At 47.0% G+C, this 18795-nt stretch overlaps 3 protein-coding genes across 6 annotated transcripts in view; 2 read left to right on the top strand and 1 right to left on the bottom strand.

The window, feature by feature from the left end:
- DDX54 (DEAD-box helicase 54) overlaps positions 1-2983 on the top strand; it is an 18351-nt gene extending 15368 nt beyond the window's left edge. Inside the window, exons 18-20 of the mRNA XM_026718661.2 lie at positions 800-904; positions 1213-1310; positions 2680-2983. Of these exons, the coding sequence (XP_026574446.2) occupies positions 800-904; positions 1213-1310; positions 2680-2900 (424 nt within the window). The 3' untranslated portion in view covers positions 2901-2983. The remainder of the gene's footprint in view (positions 1-799; positions 905-1212; positions 1311-2679) is intronic.
- On the bottom strand, positions 2244-18762 carry CFAP73 (cilia and flagella associated protein 73). Of its 2 annotated transcripts, none has more exons than XM_087913234.1 (8): positions 18652-18762; positions 10050-10155; positions 9282-9386; positions 7382-7582; positions 7072-7293; positions 5522-5680; positions 4666-4800; positions 2244-2954 (listed from the first exon to the last, which is right to left on the bottom strand). In XM_087913234.1, exons 3-8 carry the CDS (start codon positions 9369-9371, stop codon positions 2931-2933), a joined length of 831 nt encoding a protein of 276 aa, XP_087769360.1. In that variant the 5' UTR covers positions 9372-9386; positions 10050-10155; positions 18652-18762; the 3' UTR covers positions 2244-2930. The 2 variants fall into 2 exon arrangements, with proteins under 2 accessions (XP_087769360.1, XP_087769359.1); XM_087913233.1 differs by lacking the exon at positions 18652-18762 and adding an exon at positions 11103-11266.
- RASAL1 (RAS protein activator like 1) overlaps positions 18181-18795 on the top strand; it is a 35919-nt gene continuing 35304 nt past the window's right edge. The window contains exons 1-2 of one of the 3 annotated variants that reach the window (XM_087913230.1): positions 18181-18427; positions 18658-18795. Coding sequence is in view for 2 of the 3 variants with exons in the window: in XM_087913231.1 (XP_087769357.1) it covers positions 18731-18795 (65 nt within the window). In the remaining variant the exon portion in view is untranslated. The remainder of the gene's footprint in view (positions 18428-18657) is intronic. The other 2 variants (XM_087913231.1, XM_087913232.1) reach the window with 2 other exon arrangements.

Here is an 18795-nt window from a genome sequence, read left to right as displayed (position 1 = left end):
TTGAAAATTTTGGAAAAAAGGGGTGGCTTATACATGGGGAAATACGGTAGTTCCTGTTCCCATGGCCACTCCTGCACCCCAAATTTGCAAGGGTGATAAAGACATTATTCATATATATATATATATATATATATATATATATATATATATATATATATATATATATATATATATATATATATATATATATATATATTTAGCAGAGGGTCATTTAGATGACCGATAGCAGAATAGCGGAGCTGGAAGGGACCTTGGAGGTCTTCTAGTCCAACCCCCTGCTTAGGCAGGAAACCCTACACCACTTCAAGCAAATGGCTATCCAACCTTTTCTTAAAAACTTCCAGAGTCAGAGCATTCACAACTTTTGGAGGCAACTTGTTCCACCGATGAATTGTTCTGACTGTCAGGAAATTTCTCCTTAGTTCTAGGTTGCTTCTCTCCCTGGTTCAGTTTCCACCCGTTGCTTCTTGTCCTGCCTTCAGGTGCTTTGCAGAATAGCTTGACTCCCTCTTCTTTGGGGCAGCCCTTGAGATATTGGAAGACTGCTATCATATCCTTCCTTTCTTTAGATTAGGCATGCCCCATTCCTGCAACCGGGCATCACATAATCCCAGAACACAGCCACTGTCCTACGGCAAGTGTCGATCGTGCAACTGTGGGAATACTGCAACGGTCATCAGTGTGAAAAACACAAATCGTTTTTTTTCAGTGCCACCGTAATTTCGAGAGGTCGCTAAACGAACTGTTGGAAGTGGAAAGGATGACCTGGTGTGTTTTGTTTTTTTTTTTGGTTCTGCAGGGATCGGAAACGGAAACGATTTGTGGGTCAAACGGGTCAGGAGGATAAGAAGAAGATCCGTACGGAAAGCGGCGCCTACATCAGCAGCTCCTACAAAACCAACATGTATCTTTTCAAGTTCATCCCAGGAGGGAAAAAAAGTCTTTATCTTGGGTCTTTCTTCCCCCCTCCCACATGTATTTTAATCCAGGTGGGTGGGATAAGAAACAAAATAATGGAGTTAAAACAGATAATCAGAGTTGGAAGGGACCTTGTAGGTCATCTAGTCCAACCCTCCCACCCAAGTGGGAGACCCTACACCATTTCTGACAGGTGGCAGTCCAATCTCTTCTTGAAAGTCTCAAGGGAGTTGGAGAGTTGGTGAGAGCTACTCGGGAAGACTTGCCTAAGTTGAATTTCCTATCCGGCTCCAGCTACGACAAATGGAAAAAGAGAAATAAGATTGACGAACAGGATTCTGACACGGAGGTTGATGGCAATCAGAAGAACAGGAAGAGGCAGAAAGGCCGAGGTGAGCTTTGAGAGAGAATGGAGGCGTCGAACTCTCGCCTTTGGGTTCCCAGGGGTGGCCGTCATTATCCGAAGGTGCTTTCTCAAAAGGGCAGTTTGGACTTTTATTTGGCTTGAAGGCCTTTCACTTCTCACCCAAGAGGTTCCTTCAGTTCTTCAGGATCGGAGAAGCTTCTTGGAGGAGAAGCGAAAGCCCTTCAGGTAAAAACAAAAGGCAGTCCGGTTTGTCTTTGGGAACTGAAAGAAGCTTCTTGAGTCAGAAGCGAAATGTCTTCAAGCAAAAAGAAAACGAAAAAGCACCTTTGGGACAACTGTGGCCTGGATGACTGAGGCTCTCCACAGACATGGGATCATAGATGGGTGGCAACCAGAGGTGGGATTCAAAAATCCCAACAACTGCCCGGTTGCTGGGTAGGTGTGGCCCACCAGAACTTCCGGGAGGGCTGTTTTTTTGTCTTCCCCATAGTCCGGAGGCTTCGCTCGGGCTTCTTGGAGGGCAAAAACAGACTCCCCCCGGGCTCCAGAGGCCTTCTGGAAGCCGGAAACAGGCCCACTTCCGGGAGGGCCATTTTTCACTCTCTCACAGCCTCCGTGCACATCCAAAATGGGCCACGTGGAGACTCCGGGGTTGGGCGGGGCCAGTCGGTGGGTTCAACTCCCAGTTGGGCAAACCAGATGCCAATTTAACATCCAGTTCGCCTGAACCGGCTGAATCCCACCCCTTCGACGGATTGAAGAGCAAGCCAGTTTCCCGTTGCCGGCATTGTGATCACGTAATTACGGGGTCGCTGAGACGGCCAAGGCACAAACCGCCCTTCCTTCATTCAGTCTGCCCGTAACTTCGCGTAAAAGGCCGCGAGCCCACTAACAGCAACGTGGTTTCTGTCCGGATTCCGGCGGTCGCCCGAATTAAATCGTACGCCTCGAGCCAAGCTTCAAACAACTTCAAAAGATTTATTAGGAGCAACGTGCCGGCATGGCTTGCAGGAAGCCAACTCCGAGACGTGTCATCACTAGGACCCTGTCTTCCCAAATTCCCCTGGACGTATCCTAATTCAGCTTCTCCAATGAAACACCGCCTTCACGGCCTGGGTGTGTCATCACTCACTTTCCCCAATAAAGGAATGTCCCTGTTGTCTTAAGTTACAATCTTTGTGAGATAAACTTGGGGTGTGCTTCCGATTTTATTTGCTGTATGCTCCTTCAGGTCTCTCCCCCACCCACCCAAAAAAATCTCATGGCAACTAGGAAACAGGCATAGGAATGTTTTACAAGTTGACAGTTTCATCGTCCTGCGCCGGGCTGCCCGTCATTAATTTGAACTCTATCCCAACCGTTGTTTTATTGTTATTTTTTGTTCCCTTCCAAAGGGCCCCACCCGGCCTCCTCCCAGCGAGGCAAGGTCCGCTCCGAGCTGAAAACCAAGGAGCAGATCTTCAAGCAAAGGAAAAAGGCGTCCAAGCAACGTTTCCTGCAGGGCGGCGGGATGAAGCGCTTGAAATCTCGTAGCCGGCAACGGGTGCGAGAGATGCGCCAAACGGCCTTTGGTCGCGGAAAGGTCAAGAAAGGCAAGCTGCGGAAACGGATGTAGAGGTCCTGCTTGACGTGGTGGATCCTCACTTTATTTACTGTGTAAACTTTGGGTCTAAAAATAAATAAAAGATTTATTTCAGCATCCAGCCGCATCATTTGGAATGGGTTCTTATCATTGCCACATCCTCTTGGTTTTGGGTTGTTGTTTTTTGGGGGAATTATTTTGGAGTAGAGAGTTATCTTGAATTATGTGCTTAGAGAGATGCAGAGTCCAATTTTGGGGTGGGGGGGGTGTTTGCCTGATCATTTGACATGCTAGAGACTCAAGTGTCCATTAAGCTAAAGTAAGATTAAAAAACAGGTGTGTTCAGAGCAAACCTGTTGACGTCCAAACTTATACCAATAGCATTTAGATTTATATACGGCTTCGTAGTGATTTACAACGGACTCTGGGCGATTTACAGGTCGGTCTCTTGCCCACAATAACCTGGATCCTCGTTTTACCAACCTCGGAAGGATGGAAGGCTGAGTCAACCTTGAGCTGATCAGGATTGAACCGCTGGCAGTGGGCAGAGTTAGCCTGCAATACCGCCTTCTGCGACATCAGGGCTCCTAACCTCCTGTCGCTTTGCAAATTAATTGAATTGAACTGACGAAGCTTCTTGGATGAGAAGCGAAACGTCTTCAAAAGAAAAACCAGCACCTGCCCTGGATGACGGAGGATCCCCATAAATATATTAATGTTTCGACTCTTTAGCAATCCACCACGTTTCTTGATTCGAAAGCAGCTTGTATTTTTTTAAAAACCAAGTCATCCGTTAAAACTATAGCACGATGCCTGAATTTAAACATGACACAGATAGGGATAAATTCCGACTTTTCCACACCTGTTGTCCCAAAGTAAAATTGCTCCCTTCGACATGGGATGAATTTAAGTAATTAAAAATATCACGGGGTCTTCTCCCACAAAACTGCAACCCAGGGGATTCTGCAGCAATGCGGAATAACGTCAAAATGAGAACGTTGGAATGCAAATCCCACCCTTGCCTACTTCGACACTGCTATCAGGACAGTATTTGTGTCAGGAGGCAGTTTGTGTCATTCCGTCATTGTCCAACGGAATTCATACGATTCCACCACCAACGTTGATCTTGCAAGATGAATTCCTAACCTGAAAGTTCTCCTGATGTAGTAATTTCAACGACTATAAGCCCTCCAATCTACGTGATTCCTGCTAAGAGTTTCATGAGTTGATCTGAAGGGCAGCAGTATTGCAGAATATTATTTTTTTGACGTTAATTAAGAAGAAATTGTAGGCTTGTCTAGGCTTAAGATGGCGATTGGGAAGGGAACTGGTGGGGAACTATCCAAGGTGCTGAAAGCATGCTGGATTCTCCCAATTCCATAGTAGAATTGTAGAATTCTTGATTGGCCAAGTGTGATTGGACACCCAAGGAATTTGTCTTTGGTGCAAATGCTCTCAGTGTACATTAAAAAAAAAAAGACACACTGATCAAGAACCATAAGATGCATAAAAAACTCTTCTTGTAAAGTTACATTAACAATTTTGCAAATATGAAGGTACATTTCTCCCTCCATCACCTTCACAGGTTAAGAAACTAGGGAAGGTCTCTCTGAGGTGTTTGCAATGTTGACATTCCTTCTACGGGCTCAGCTGCCTCTTATCTGACTGTTGCCTAGTCTGTAGCTCTTCCTCCAGTCTCCCAAGGCCACTCGTACTTACCGTTAGAAAGTTTAATTTTTCCTAAAATCAGGAGATCCGTAGTGCAAGTTACAGAGGATGTAGTTGGGGCAATACGCACCCTAGATAGTAGTGACCGGCTGGCAGATGTACTGGCCTGAGATGGCACCCTTTTTTCTGGCTGTGAAGATTGTGGAGGCTCTGCTTTGCGGAAATCGGCGAGTATGGCTGTTAAGTCTTCAACGCAAAGCTGCACCTGGAGGGATGGAGAAACAGAGCGGGTGGCTGTTGCTAAAATTGGGAGGAGGAAGTGGTGCGTGCATTACCTTCCATCGTCATCCTCTTTTAACAACCCCGTAATCCCTTGTGGAATGGAGTCTAGGCAACTGAAAGGAGTTGAGTGTTTACTGGCTGGATGCCCTTCCTATTGAGTTTTTTTTCCGGGAGATCTATGTAGGAAAACCACTGCAGTTGGTGATTTAATAACCCGGTGTTAAGTGAATCTGGCTTGAACAGGGGGTTGGACTAGATGACCTCCAACTCTGTTATTCTATTCCCCATGGATTTTAGTTGCTGGAAGGTCACAAAAGGGAATAAGATGACCCTGGGACTGTCATAAATATGAACCAGTTTCCAAGCGTCTGAATTTGGATCCCGAGACCATGGGGATGGCGGCAACGGTTGCTGTGTGTGATAAACGGTCACAAGACCCTTCTTCAAGAGATGTTGCAACTTCAAACGGACACTAAATGGATGGTTGTAAGTCAAGGACTACTCGCACCCGGGTATATTCAAGGCACTTGAGATCAGCCAAAGGTCAATAAAAACTTCACAGCTTGGAGCCGTGGCTAACAGACACACATCTTACATTACTTCCCTTGGCAAGATCCTTTGTCAGCGTATTAATAATTGAAAGACTCCCACGGGGTGAGTTTGCTGAAGCTAACATCGTTTATGGAAACGCTATGAGAGCTGACCGCATCTAGTTGGGCGTCGGTGTCCTCTTGGGGCACATTCATGGGTAGCTTCCTATGCTTGGCCACCATCTGGAAAAGGTTCAGAGCTGCAAGCTTGATCTGCCCCAGTTCCAGGGTTTTGCTTGCAGCCGTGTTCTGGATGCAAATCCAGTTGGACTCCTAGAAAGGGTGAAGCAAGAGAGAGAGAAAAAAAATCTTAGTCCAAACAACTCTTGTTTTATATCACCGCTGGGAATTATGTTCATTCCCAGCCGGTAATGAGTCCCAAACAGTCCCTCGAGATAAGCACCCACCTTTCTCTCCTTTGAATGGCTGCCAACACCTAAAGTGCCAAATGAACTGTAAAAAGGCCAACCGAAGTACGAAGTCGACACAGAGCTTCAAGGATTAATCCAAACAGAATGAATGACTTTGCTTCCTGCAAAGGTTTCTTTACATTTGCCTGTCTTTTATACCGTAGGGGAGGTATAAAAGCCTTACTCCCGAGTCACTCCTTTTTTTCTCAGCTGCTCTCACCTTCTAGCAGCTCTGCGCACATGCACTCTGGGGAACAGCCTCCACCCTGTTCCATGGTGACAGTAGGACAGGGACGGTAGGGACGATTGTGCACTTATGCACGCCCCCTTACAGACCTCTTAGGAATGGAGTGAGGTCCACGGTAGACAGTTTAAGGTTAAAGTTTTGGGGGTTTGAGGATGTAACAACAGAGTCAGGGAGTCCGTTCCAGGCGTTGACCACTCTGTTGCCGAAGTCGTATTTTCTGCAATTGAGCTTTGAGAGGTTTACTATGAGTTTTGTATCTATTGTTTGCCCGTGTGTTATTGGGGTTGAAGCTGAAGTAATCATTGACAGGTAAGACGTTGTAGCGGACAATTTTACGTACTAAGCTTAGATCAGACTGTAGGTGGCGTAGATCTAAGTTGTCTAGGTTCAAAATTTCAAGCCTGGTGGCATAAGGGATTCTATCCTTGTCCTCTCTTCGGGTGCTTTGGAGAATAGCTTGACTCCCTCTTCTTTGTGGGAGCCCCTCAAATATTGGAAGACTGCTATCACGCCCCCTCCTCGTCCTTCTCCTCATTAAACTAGACATACTCAATTCCTGCAACCATTCTTCATTCTTCTCCAGTCCCCTAATCCAGTGGCCCACAACCTTTTTTGAACCAGGGACCGGTTTCACGATTATTTATTCTTCCACGAATCAGTACCTGAGTAATGCGAGACTCCACCGCCATCGGGACAGCTCTTCGTTCGAAGCCACGCCCCCCCTCTTCGACGAAACTAAGGCGCGAGCACCCAAATGCCGCTTTCCAACCGAAAACCCGGAAGCAACCAAAAACCCGGAAGCGCCTTTGAAACAAAATGGCGGCGCCCAAGCTTTGCGGCCCGGTAAAAAATGATCCACGGACCGGTCCCGGTCCGGGGACCGGTGGTTGGGGACCCCGCCCTAATCGTCTTCGTTGCCCTTCTCTGCACTCTTTCTAGCCCACCAGGTCGCAATGGGTCGGACACGACTTCACAACTCAACAACAACAACGATGTCCTGGCCTTACCAATTCAAGGACCTTGGCCTGGGTTTGCTCCAGCTGATCTTGGAGCTCTGCCACCATATTATTTTGCTGCAAAATCCTGTTACTGCTTTCTTCCAGGTACTGTTGCAGGCAGCTGCGTTCCTCCTCCACAGCTTCACGGGCAATTTGTTCTCTCCGGATCAAACTGGCCTGGGTGGCCCTGAGAGTCTCGAACCGACCAATCATCTCTGAGATGTCCTGAAACTGCAAGACGAGAGGGGGGGAAAAAAAAGGGAGTCCCTCTCCAACCTTCCCTCCGGTTCTGCCCCTTCCCCTCCCCTGCCCTCCTCACCTGCTCCGTCTTCCCCAGGACTTCCTGCAGATATTCACAGAAAGGTTTGTGAGCTGCCAGGCGTCCTTGGAGTCTGGTTTTCACCGTCATTAACCGGGCAATTTCCTCTCGGAGGTGTTCCGCTTCCACTTTCTTAAGAGCCATCTGCTGCTTTTCCTGGTCAGCTTTCCGCATCGCTCTGCTCCGTTTGGCGTCGTTCTCCTGCAGGAGAGAAAATGGTCCTGGATCACACCTGAAAGCCTTTCCTCCTTTGGGGTGGATGCCAGCCCCTTCAAATCATATTAAAATTTTAATTTTTTTTTAATATACCCTGTTTTTATGTCTGGAGGCTAAACCATATGATGGATGATTGAGGCAACTACTTTGCGTTGTGGTCCATTGGCAGCCTGCGGAGGTGGCAGCAGAGTCAGACAGTGGGTAGGAACGTGGGCCAGTCTGGGAGTCTGGGGAGGACTTGGATGAGGGTCCTGCGTCCGACACAGAGATGGGGCCAGGACCATCTGAGAGCAGGGTGCTGACTCTGGAGCCTCCAAGAATCTGACAGCAGCGAGGCAGAGGAACAAAGGGAGCCTGTTCCCAGTGCGTGCATGCGCAGAGCTGCCAGAAGGCAAGAGCAGCTGAGACAAAAGGGGTGACTTGGGAGTAAGGCTTCGAGGCGATTGGCCCTCCCGTAAGACATAAAGAAGGAGCAAAGGGACAGGAACCTTTGCTGGAAGCAACTTTGTTCGTACTGGTCAGTTTGAAACCTGAAACTTGGGGTTGAATTTGTGTTCTGTTTGGCCTTGTATAACTAATTGGAAATTTAGTCGTTGGCAGCATTTCAAGGAAGATAAAGGTGGGTGCTTATCAGGCTTATCCTGAAGGACTTTGTAAATAGTCCCAAGGAAGTCTGCCAAACTGTTTTAGACACATTACGGGCATTTACTGTCATTGCACCTCATACAATGAAATGAAATGCCATCTTCAGTGTACATTATATGTAAGAAAACTATAAAAATAAAAATAAAACACAAACACCCATCCTTCACCTTCTCTATACAATTGAATTGAAAACCCCAGACAGTGCATTAACATTGCACTATACAGTAGAATTCAATGGACGGATAGAAGCTGTTTTTCAGCCCATTTGTCCTTGTTTTTATTGTCCTATACAGTCTGCCAGATGGTAATAGTTAAAAAAAAACAAAAGGTGCCCAGGATGAGATAGATCTCAACTAGGTATGTCTCGTCCAGTGGTCTCCAAACTTGGCAAGTTTAAGACTGGTGGACTTCAACTCCCAGGATCCCCCAGTCAGCATGGGGAAGTGAAAGGAAGTCCACCAGTCTTAAAGTTGCCAAGTTTGAAGAGCGCTAATCTAGTCCAACGAAGAGAAGAACTAGGGGTGATATGATAGCAGTCTTCCAATACTTGAGGGACTATCACAGTGATGAGAGGGTCAACCCATTCTCCCAAGAACCTGATGGCAGAACAGGAAGTAACCAGTGGAACATTAAAGAGAGATCCAACCTAGAACATTTTCTATCAATCAACCAGGGGAACAACTTACTTCCAGAAGTTGTGGATGCTCCATCATTGGAGCTTCTCAAGAAGACACTGGACAGCCATTTGTCCAGGACGGTATAGCATCTCCTGTTTGAGTAGAGGGCTGGACTAGAAGACCTTCAAGACCCACTCCAACCCAATTATCCTATGTTCTGTTTTCATATTTTATTGTCCCTCTGTGAGGGACATAGGCGGTTCCAGAAATGGAACAAACAAATAAATAAATTCCAAATCTAATTCTGTATTACTCTTGACCGAAGATTGGTTACACTCCTACCTGGGTTGGATTAGACCTCCAGTGTCCCTTTCAGCCCTAAGAGTCTATGGATGTTCTAGTGCTGAGCTTCAAGAACAAACCTTCAAGAACTTGTCAAACTTCAGAATGGCCTGTTTGAGTTGACCTTCTTTGTGTTCCAGCTCTTGCCGTCGCTGCTTCAGATGATCCATCTTTTTCTGAAAGTCCTGGAAAGGGTCAGGGAGAGATAGAGAAGAGCAGTTGAAGAAAAGATACAGCCAAAGGCTTTTGAACAAAGAAAATAAGAAGCTTGATCTTCCAACTATGTTCTAAGAAAGTCCAACTATGTTCTAAGAGCCCTCCAATGTCTCTTCCAGCTATGTTCTAAGAAAGTCCAACTATGTTCTAAGAAAGTCCAACTATGTTCTAAGAGCCCTCCAATGTCTCTTCCAGCTATGTTCTAAGAAAGTCCAACTATGTTCTAAGAAAGTCCAACTATGTTCTAAGAAAGTCCAGTTGCCTTTTGCCAAAGGTGCACGGAACGCTGTTGCCTTCCCACCAAAAGGGTCCCTATTTTTCTACTTGCATTTTTTTTTACATACTTTCAAACTCCTAGGTTGGCAGAAGCTGGGACAAGGAACGGGAGCTCACTCCGTGATGCGGTGCTAGGGATTCGAACCGCTGAACCACCGACCTTTCTGGTTGACAAGCTCAGCATCTTAGCCACTGAGCCACCACGTCCCTAAGTTTAAATCGGCTTCCCTGTCCCAAAGCTGTCCAGTTGTGGCACTTTTAACCCCTGAAATTATGATGAAGAGCCCTGCTGCCTGGGGAATTCTGGGGAATGAAGTCCACCACTGTTGGTGCCCTTCGGGTCTAAGCCGATGTACCTCTTTGGTGGCTGAGAAAGTCTTCTCCACTTCTGCCAGTTCTCTTTGCTTCTCTAAGAGGCAGCAAGACGATGGTAAAAAGTCGTTTTCCTTCTCCGGGATTTTCCTAGAAAGGAGCGATCCAAAGACTCAAGACCAGAGGTCGTATTCAGCCGGTTCGGACTGGTTCTCCAGAACCGGTGGTAAAAATTTTGAGTAGTTTGGAGAACTGGCAAATCCCACCTCTGACTGGCCCCACCAAGCCCATCTACTCTCCACCTCCCGAGTCCCAGCTGATCGGCTGGGTCTTCTTTGGTTGCCCTGCCCAGGAGAACGGAGCTGGAAAGCAGGTTAGTGGGATGGGGAGGGAAGGCAGATTTTGCAGTATCTTCCCCTGCCACGCCCACCAAGACACCAAGCCACACCGACCGAACACCACGCCCATCGAGCCACTGCGTTTCTTATCACAAATCACTAGCCGAACCCTTCCCAAGCGTTTAGGACTGCATGATGTATCGATGGATTACGCACCCAGATCCCAGTAAGGTGGCCTTCTGCAGCTGACCAATGGCGATCTTGTCAGCGTCAATTGTGTTTAAGTGCTTGCCCAGGTCTTTAGGCACAGCACCCAGTGTGCCCAGTACCACTGGAACCACCTGCACTGGTTTATGCCAGAGTCTCTGCAGTTCGATTCTCAAGTCCTGGTATCTGGTGACTTTTGCAAGTTGTTTGGCAATGTCGATGATCCACACTTCTTTCTTCTCCACAATCGTGATATCCAGGATAATGTGTTCCATTATTATTATTATTACTATTATTACTATTATTATTATTATTATTATTATTATTATTATTATTATTATTATTATTATTGTTTGGCAATGTCGATGATCCACACTTTTTTCTTCTCCACAATCGTGATATCCAGGATAATGTGTTCCATTATTATTATTATTACTATTATTATTATTATTATTATTATTATTATTATTATTCTCACTCCTTTTGCAAGTGGTAAAACTTTGCAGACCCCCTCCCTCCCCCTCCTCACTGCCACCCCTTCCCCAGCCTTACATCACCATCAGCTTCTCCTGGATGGCGGCGCGGACCCTCTCCTCCAAATCCGAAGCCATCGCTTCCCTTTCTCCCTCTTCCCCACCAGCTGCCCCGGAGAAACCCCAAATGGGGCCAGGGAAGCGACAGCTTGAAGGGGAAAAAAAAATAAAATAAAAGCAGTTCCCGGGAGTTCCCAGGCGGTTGCCACGGAGACGGCCAGCACAACGTTCTGTTGCCGCGGCGACGCGTCCAGCGGGCTGAGCAAACGCCTCCACCCCGCCCCCTTCCCCATCCCTCTCGCCCAGCCTGCGTTGAACCGGCAGGTTTCTGTCGTGAGTTTGGGTGGGTTTGTCGACAACTTGCGAAAGCCACAATCTCGGGGGGATGTTAGATTCAACAGAGTTGGAAGGGACCTTGTAGGTCATCTAGTCCAACCCGCCCCACACATACCAGGGAACAATGAAAAATGAAATTCAATGCAGAGAAAAGGAAAGTCCTACACTTTAGGCAAGAAAAACCAAGAGGACACATAGAATAGACTGGGTGAAACCAGGTTCAATGGCAGGAACTGGGAGAGGGATCTTGGAGTCTTAGTGGACAACCAGCTAAATAGGAGCCAGCCGTGTGCGGCAGCAGCCAAAAAAGCCAATGCAATCCTGAATTGCATTAACAGTGAAATACAGTCAAGACCAAGGGAGGTACTAATACCACTCTATAAAGCCTTAGTAAGACCACACCTAGAGTACTGCATCCAGTTTTGGTCACCGCACTTATAAAAAAGATGTTGAGACTCTAGAAAGAGTGCAGAGAAGAGCAACCAGGATGATGAGGGGACTGGAGGCTAAAACATAGGAAGAACAGTTGCAGGAACTGGGCCTGGCTAGTCTAGGGAAGAGAAAGGACCAAGGGAGACAGGATAGAAGTCTTCCAATATTTGAGGGGCTGCCCCAGAGAGGAGGAAGGGATTTTTATTTATTTTCCAAGGCACCCAAAGGCCAGACAAGGAATAATGGATGGAAACTGATCAAGGAGAGATTCAACGCTAGAAATAAGGAGGAATTTTCTGACGGTGAGACCAATCAACCCATGGAACAGAAGTTGCCTTCGGAAGTTGTGGGAGCTTCATCCCTGGAAGCTTTCAAGAAGAGACTGGACTGCCATCTGTCAGAAATGGTGTAGGGTCTCCTGCTTGGGTGGGGGGGTTGGACTAGATGACCTACAAGGAGGGAGGGGAAGGGACTTGTTAGAAAGCCACATTTGCCTTTTGGCTTTCTCCAAACATTACACACTTACTGCTTGTCCACTTGTGGGTGACACAGTCGAGTTGTGAAAGAAGGGTCAACTGAAAACACTTCCTCCTCACTTTTAACATCCGGCCCTGTGATGTTTTGCAAGAAGGGGGTGGAAAGGGGAACTTTCAGACACTCTGGGGTTTCCCCCCACCAACTTTCTCTCCCCTGCCAATATTTATTTCACATTCGTTCGGCGTTTTTAATAGCGGTGAGGCAAGTGCAAAACTTGAGAAGAGATGCACCCCTGTGTAAGGGGCACAATTGACCTTCACAGCTCCTCATCACTGATTCTCTCATCTCAATCAAATTGCGCATAAAGGATTTCACCGTAATATGGAGAGAGTGAGAGAGAGAGAGAAAAGAAAACTTCCCTAATTCAACATCCTTGAAATTATCTCAATAGCGGTAACTCTGAAAGGAATATGGGAGGCCGAATGGACCGCCACTTAAATAGGAGCCAGAGATGTGCTGCGGCTGCCCAAAAAGCCAATGCAATTCTAGGCTGCATCCACAGAGGGGTAGAATCCCATGAATGCATGATATATGTGCGTATATGCGTAATTTCGTATATAGAATAGAATAGAATAAAAATGGAATGGAATGAAATGAAATGGAATGGAATGGAATGGAATGGAATAGAATAGAATAGAATGGAATGGAATGGAATGGAATGGAACGGAAGGGAAGGGAAGGGAAGGGAAGGGAAGGGAAGGGAAGGGAAGGGAACGGAATGGAATAGAATAACACAGTTGGAAGGGACCTTGGAGGTCTTCTAGTCCAACCCCCTGCCCAGGCAGGAAACCCTACACCACTTCAGACAAATGATTATCCAACATTTTTTAAAAAAAATTCCAGTGTTGGAGCATTCACAACTTCTGGAGGCAAGTTGTTCCACTGATGAATTGTTGTCACTGTCAGAAAATTTCTCCTGAGTTCTAGGTTTCTTCTCTCCTTGGTTAGTTTCCATCCGTTGCTTCTTGTCCTGCCTTCTCTGGTGCTTTGGAGAATAGCTTGACTCCCTCTTCTTTGGGGCAGCCCCTCAGATATTGGAAGACTGCTATCATGTCATCCCCGAGTCCTTCTTTTCATCAGACTAGACATACCCAATTCCAGCAACCGTTCTTTATATGTTTTTGCCTCCAGTCTCCTCATCATCTTTGTTGCTCTTCTCGGCACTCTTTCTAGAGTCTCTACGTATTTATTTTGTCAATGTATTTGCTCCGTTTATTTATTTATTTTGTCAAGTTTATGTAGTCTATATGGGAGATGGTGACCGTCTGAGTGCTGTATGTAATGAAATTACATTTTAATGCATGCCAATTAATGTGCATTAGCGATAGATGCCATTTTACAGTGCGTTGCTGAGGCCACGTTTGGATTGCTGCAACCAATTCTAGTCGCCACTGGACAACGAAGATGCTGGATTGAGGATGGAGGAACCTCCGTCCTCATCCTCCACCTGAGCTACAGATATTCACCATCGTTGCAAGATGCTGAGGCATGTCTGGAGCTTCTCAGTCCTCCAGTCATGATTGTCCCAAATGTGTTTCCCCGCCCCCTCCAAGAAGCAACTGGACTTTCTTGGTTTCTCTTCTCATCCAAGAAGCTTCTTCAGCTCTGACTGGATGATCATTTCCCACCATCCAGTCAGAGCTTAAGGAAGCTTCTTGGTTGAGAAGTGAAATGTCTTCAAAGAAAAACCAGGAAGTTCAGGTGCCTCTTGAAAAAAAAAAAAAAAAAGAGAGAAGCACCTTTGGGACAAGATCTTGCATCATCGCCTCTTTTTTCATTATTTCTCCTTCCTTTACAGAAAATGTTGGTGTTACTTGTTCCCTTAATTCTGGTATCATTATAAAAACTTTTATCTTGCCCCATGACTCCTGCTCCTTTGGCTTTTTCATCTGCTAAGGTACTCAGTTGTTCCTCTTTGCACTTTTTCCAAAGGCTCAACATCTTTTTACAATTGGGGCGGAAGGGGGAATATTTTAAAATTTTAACCTGACCTAGTTAAACGCGTTGTGTGAATAAAGCCTGAAATTTTTACACCTCAGTTTCACAGGTGAGATGTGTGATAAAGGAATGAGGGGAATGCACATTTCTGCAGCCTGTTTTCTCTCTCTTTCTTTCTCTCGTTTTCCTTTCTTTCTCTTTTTCTCTCACTCGCTTTCTCCTTTCTTTCTCTCACACTCTCTGTCTTTCTCTCTTCTTTCTCTCTCTCTCTCTCTGTCGCTCTCTGTCTTTCTCTGTTTCTGTCTGCCTGTCTCAACTCTTTTGTTCTTCCTCTCCCTGTCTCTCTTTCTTTCTCTGTCTCTGTGTCTCTTTCATTTTTTCTCTCTGTACGTGTCTATCTCTCTCTCTTTCTCTCTTTTTTTCTGCCTCTGTCTCTGCCTGTCTCTGCCTGCCTGTCTCTCTTTTATTCTTTCTCTCTCTGTCTCTCTCCCCCACACACATATTATTGCAAACCAAGGTGTCCAAGCAGAAACTCTGCCTAACTTCTGAGTCCATGAGCCAATCAGACCACAGCATTTAATTTATAATAAAGAGCCCCCCCGCCCTCCATATCTTACTCAGCCAATGGTCTGGTTTACAACAAATTCAAGTCTGTGTCCTGAGCCATTCCTGTGGGTCTGTTTTTCTCCCTTCTCTTCCTCCCACAGAACAGCCTTTCTGCTGTCCTAAGGACATTTCCTGCCCTGTCAAAAGGTTGCATTCCAAAAAACAGAGGTGTTTTTTTTTTTAGGGGATGTTTTTAAACGCTTGCAATACCTTTGGCCCTTCTGAACTCCTTAAAACCCTCCGAAAGGAGGAGGAAAAATAAACAAAGTTTAGTTTAGTTTAGTTTATGGTCATTGCACCCCTTACAACGAAATTAAATCCCATCTTCGGTCTACATCATAACTACAAAAATAAAACGCAAACACCCACCCTTCCCATTCTATACAGCTGAATTGAAACCCCCCTGATATTGCGTTAATATTGCATTATACAGTAGAATTCAACATAGTTACTGCAAAAAAATAAGAAAGAAAGAAAAGAAAGATAGAAAGAAAAAAGAAAGGGAAAGGGAAGAAAAAGAAAGGAAAAGAAAAAAAGGGAAAAGGAAAGGGACGGAAAGAAAAGAAAAAAGAAAACAAAAGAAAGAAAAAGAAAGGGAAAGGGAAAGAGAAAGAAAGAAAGAAAGAAAGAAAGAAAGAAAGAAAGAAAGAAAGAAAGAAAGAAAGTAAGTAAGTAAGTTTTGCTGGCTGAGGAATTCTGGGAGTTGAAGTCCTCAAGTCTTAAAGTTGCCAAGATTGGAGACCCCTGTCCTAGGAAGTTTGCTGACTTAGCATGCAGTAACTCCATACTTCACTTATCACACAAACCCACCCATCTGAGAAAGGTGAAGTCTATCTGCGAAAGGTGAAGCTGAGAGTTTATCTGCGTAGTAGAAGAGGCAGCTTAACTCTGAATTCCAGTTGCTAGGGAACATTAGCTTGAGGGCGCTTTCTCAGGTCCTGGGTGTTTACTGAGGCATGGATAACTGCAGCCAGATTGTTGAGCAGAAACTGGTAAAAAGGTTACTGAGAACGGCTCAAGGATCCAGGCAGGTGTTGAGATTAGCGGGTAATCCCTGCTAATTCCAAGCACGGCTCGGGAGTTTTAGGACGATGGCTTTCATAGGGCCAAAGAGTCCTGCCCCAATCAGACTACTTAGAAGTCCGAGGGTGGCATCTTCCGTCTTCTATTTTTGAAACCCTGGATTTATAGGCCAGGGCTGTTTCGAAACCCAGAAGGCATACACTGTGCAAACGCAATCTCTGGAATCCCTCCGGAGTTCAGAGAGATTCCACGTACCTGGGTCTGCAAAATGCGGGGCCACCACCAGGGGGCAGCAAAGGGCATTTCTTTCTACCTCTGCCACCACCTAGAGGTCACTTCGCCAGCCTTATCGCAGCACACTTGTGGCAGTGCTCAGTCCACCTCTCGTGCTCTCCTCCAACTCGTGTTTAGAAGCAACCCCATTGCACCCCTGCTGGCAGGAGAGTAGAGTAGAGTAGAGTAGAGTAGAGTAAGAGTAGAGTAGAGTAGAGTAGAGTAGAGTAGAGTAGAGTAGAGAGTATAGAGTAGAGTAGAGTAGAGTAGACTAGAATGGGAAAGAATGGGAAAGAATGGAATGGAATGGAATGGAATGGAATGGAATGGAATGGAATAGAATAGAATAGAATAGAATAGAATAGAATAGAATAGAATAGAATAGAATAGAATAGAATCTGGAAGGGACCTTGGAGGTCTTCTAGTCCAGCCCCCTGCTCAAGCAGGAGAACCTATACCAACTCAGACAAGGGACTGCTTAGCCCTAGACTCTTCTTAAAAAACCTCCATGGATGAAGCACACATGATGTTTGAAGGCCAGTTCTTCCACTGGTGAATTGTTCTCACTCTCAGGAAATTTCTCCTTAGTTCTAAGTTGCTTCTCTCCTTGGTTAGTTTCCACCCGTTGCTTCTTGTCCCACCTTCAGGTGCTTTGGGGAATTGCTTGACTCCCTCTTCTTTGGGGCAGCCCCTCGAGTAGTGGAAGGCTGCTATCCTGTCATCCCTAATTGTTCTTTTCCCAAGACTAGCCAAACCCAAATCCTGCAGCGGTTCTTCCTATGTCTTCGTCTCCAGGCCTTTGAGCATCTTAGTTGCTCTTCTCTGAATTTCTGTAGAGATTCCCCATTATCGAGATCATGGTTGTCCCAAAGGTGCTTTTTCAGGAGGCAACTGGACTTTCTGGTTTTTCTTTTCCCCTTCTCTGGTTTTTTTTTTTTCCCCAAAGTCTCAACATTTATTTTTTTTGTAGTATGGTAACCAAACTTGGTTGCAGGAGAAGAAGAAGGGGACGAGGAAGAAAGAAAGAGAAGGAGGAAGAAGGAAAAGGAGAAGAGGAGGAGGAGGAGGAGGAGGAACAAAGAAGGAGGAAAGAGGAGGGAGGAGAAGGAGAAGGGAGGCAGAGGAAGAAGGAAACAGGAGAAGGAGGAGAGGAGGAAGAGAGGATGAGGAAGAAAGAAAGAGAAGGAGGAAGAAGAAGAAAAGGAGGAGGAGGAGGAAAAAGAGGGGGAACAAAGGAGGAAAGAAGAGGAGAAGGGAGGCAGAGGAAGAAGGAAACAGGAGGAGGAGAAGAGGAGGAAGAGAGGATGAGGAAGAAATAAAGAGAAGGAAGAAGAAGAAGAAGAAGAAGAAGAAGAAGAAGAAGAAGAAGAAGAAGAAGAAGAAGAAGAAGAAGAGGAGGAGGAGGAGGAGGAGGAGGAGGAGGAGGAGGAGGAGGAGGAGGAGGAGGAGGGAGGTAGAGGAAGAAGGAAACAGGAGGAGGAGGAGGAGGAAGAAGAGGAGGAACAAAGAAGGAGGAAACAGGAGGAGGCGAAGAGGAGGAAGAGGGGATGAAGAAGGAAGAAAAGGAGGAGGAGGAACAAGGAAGAGGGGGAAGGAGAAGGAGGAAGAGGGAAACGGGAAGGAGGAAAGAGGAAACAGGAGAAGAGGAGGAGGAGGGGATGAGGAAGGAAGGAGGGAGGAAGAGGAAGGAGGAAACAGGAGGAGGAGGAGGAGGGAGGTAGAGGAAGAAGGAAACAGGAGGAGGAGGAGGAGGAAGAAGAGAGGAGGAACAAAGAAGGAGGAAACAGGAGCGGCGAAGAGGAGGAAGAGGGGATGAAGAAGGAAGAAAAGGAGGAGGAGGAACAAGGAAGAGGGGGAAGGAGAAGGAGGAAGAGGGAAACGGGAAGGAGGAAAGAGGAAACAGGAGAAGAGGAGGAGGAGGGGATGAGGAAGGAAGGAGGGAGGAAGAGGAAGGAGGAAACAGGAGGAGAAGGAGGCTGGGCTGGGCGGGCTCTGGCAGCTGAGCTGGCCGGCTCTCCCCTTCTTCTCCTCCTCCTCCTCCTCCTCTTCCTCCTCCTCCTCTTCCAAGCGACGAGCTGCAAGGGAGCCGATTCTTGCCACAAGGAGGCGGACCGGCCATCCCTCCGCCTCGGCTGGGCAACCTGTAGCCTCCTCGGGGCCGCCCGGCGCGAAGCAGGCAGAGCGAGCGCCAGCTGGCAGGTAGGCGCCGGACGACCCGGCGGAGCTCCAACCTCCAGCTAGACGGACCGGTTCCTCTGCTTGCTTGCTTGCTCGCCGGCCTGCCTGCCTGGGGAGGCGGAGTGGGGTGGGGGGGATTTCGGGGTAGGGGCTGGCAACGTTCTGGCATTGCGAGGCTCTTCGGGGTGGCCGGGAAAGCGACCTCCCCGTCCAGGCTATTTCTTCCCCCCCCCGTCCCCCCAAACCTTCAGCCCTCTCCTCCGGCTGGGTCGGTGCGCGGGGATCACCAGCTACCTGTCGCCCGCCCTCCTCACCTGCCGCGGCATGGCCAGGAAGACGGCGCTGCACTTCCGCGTGGTGGAGGGACGAGACCTGCCCGCCAAAGACGT

Source organism: Pseudonaja textilis, chromosome 15 (assembly GCF_049901715.1).
Source record: "Pseudonaja textilis isolate UNSWEBS1 chromosome 15, rPseTex1.2, whole genome shotgun sequence".
Lineage (NCBI taxonomy): Eukaryota > Metazoa > Chordata > Lepidosauria > Squamata > Elapidae > Pseudonaja > Pseudonaja textilis.
This window is presented reverse-complemented; position numbering and strand designations above follow the sequence as displayed.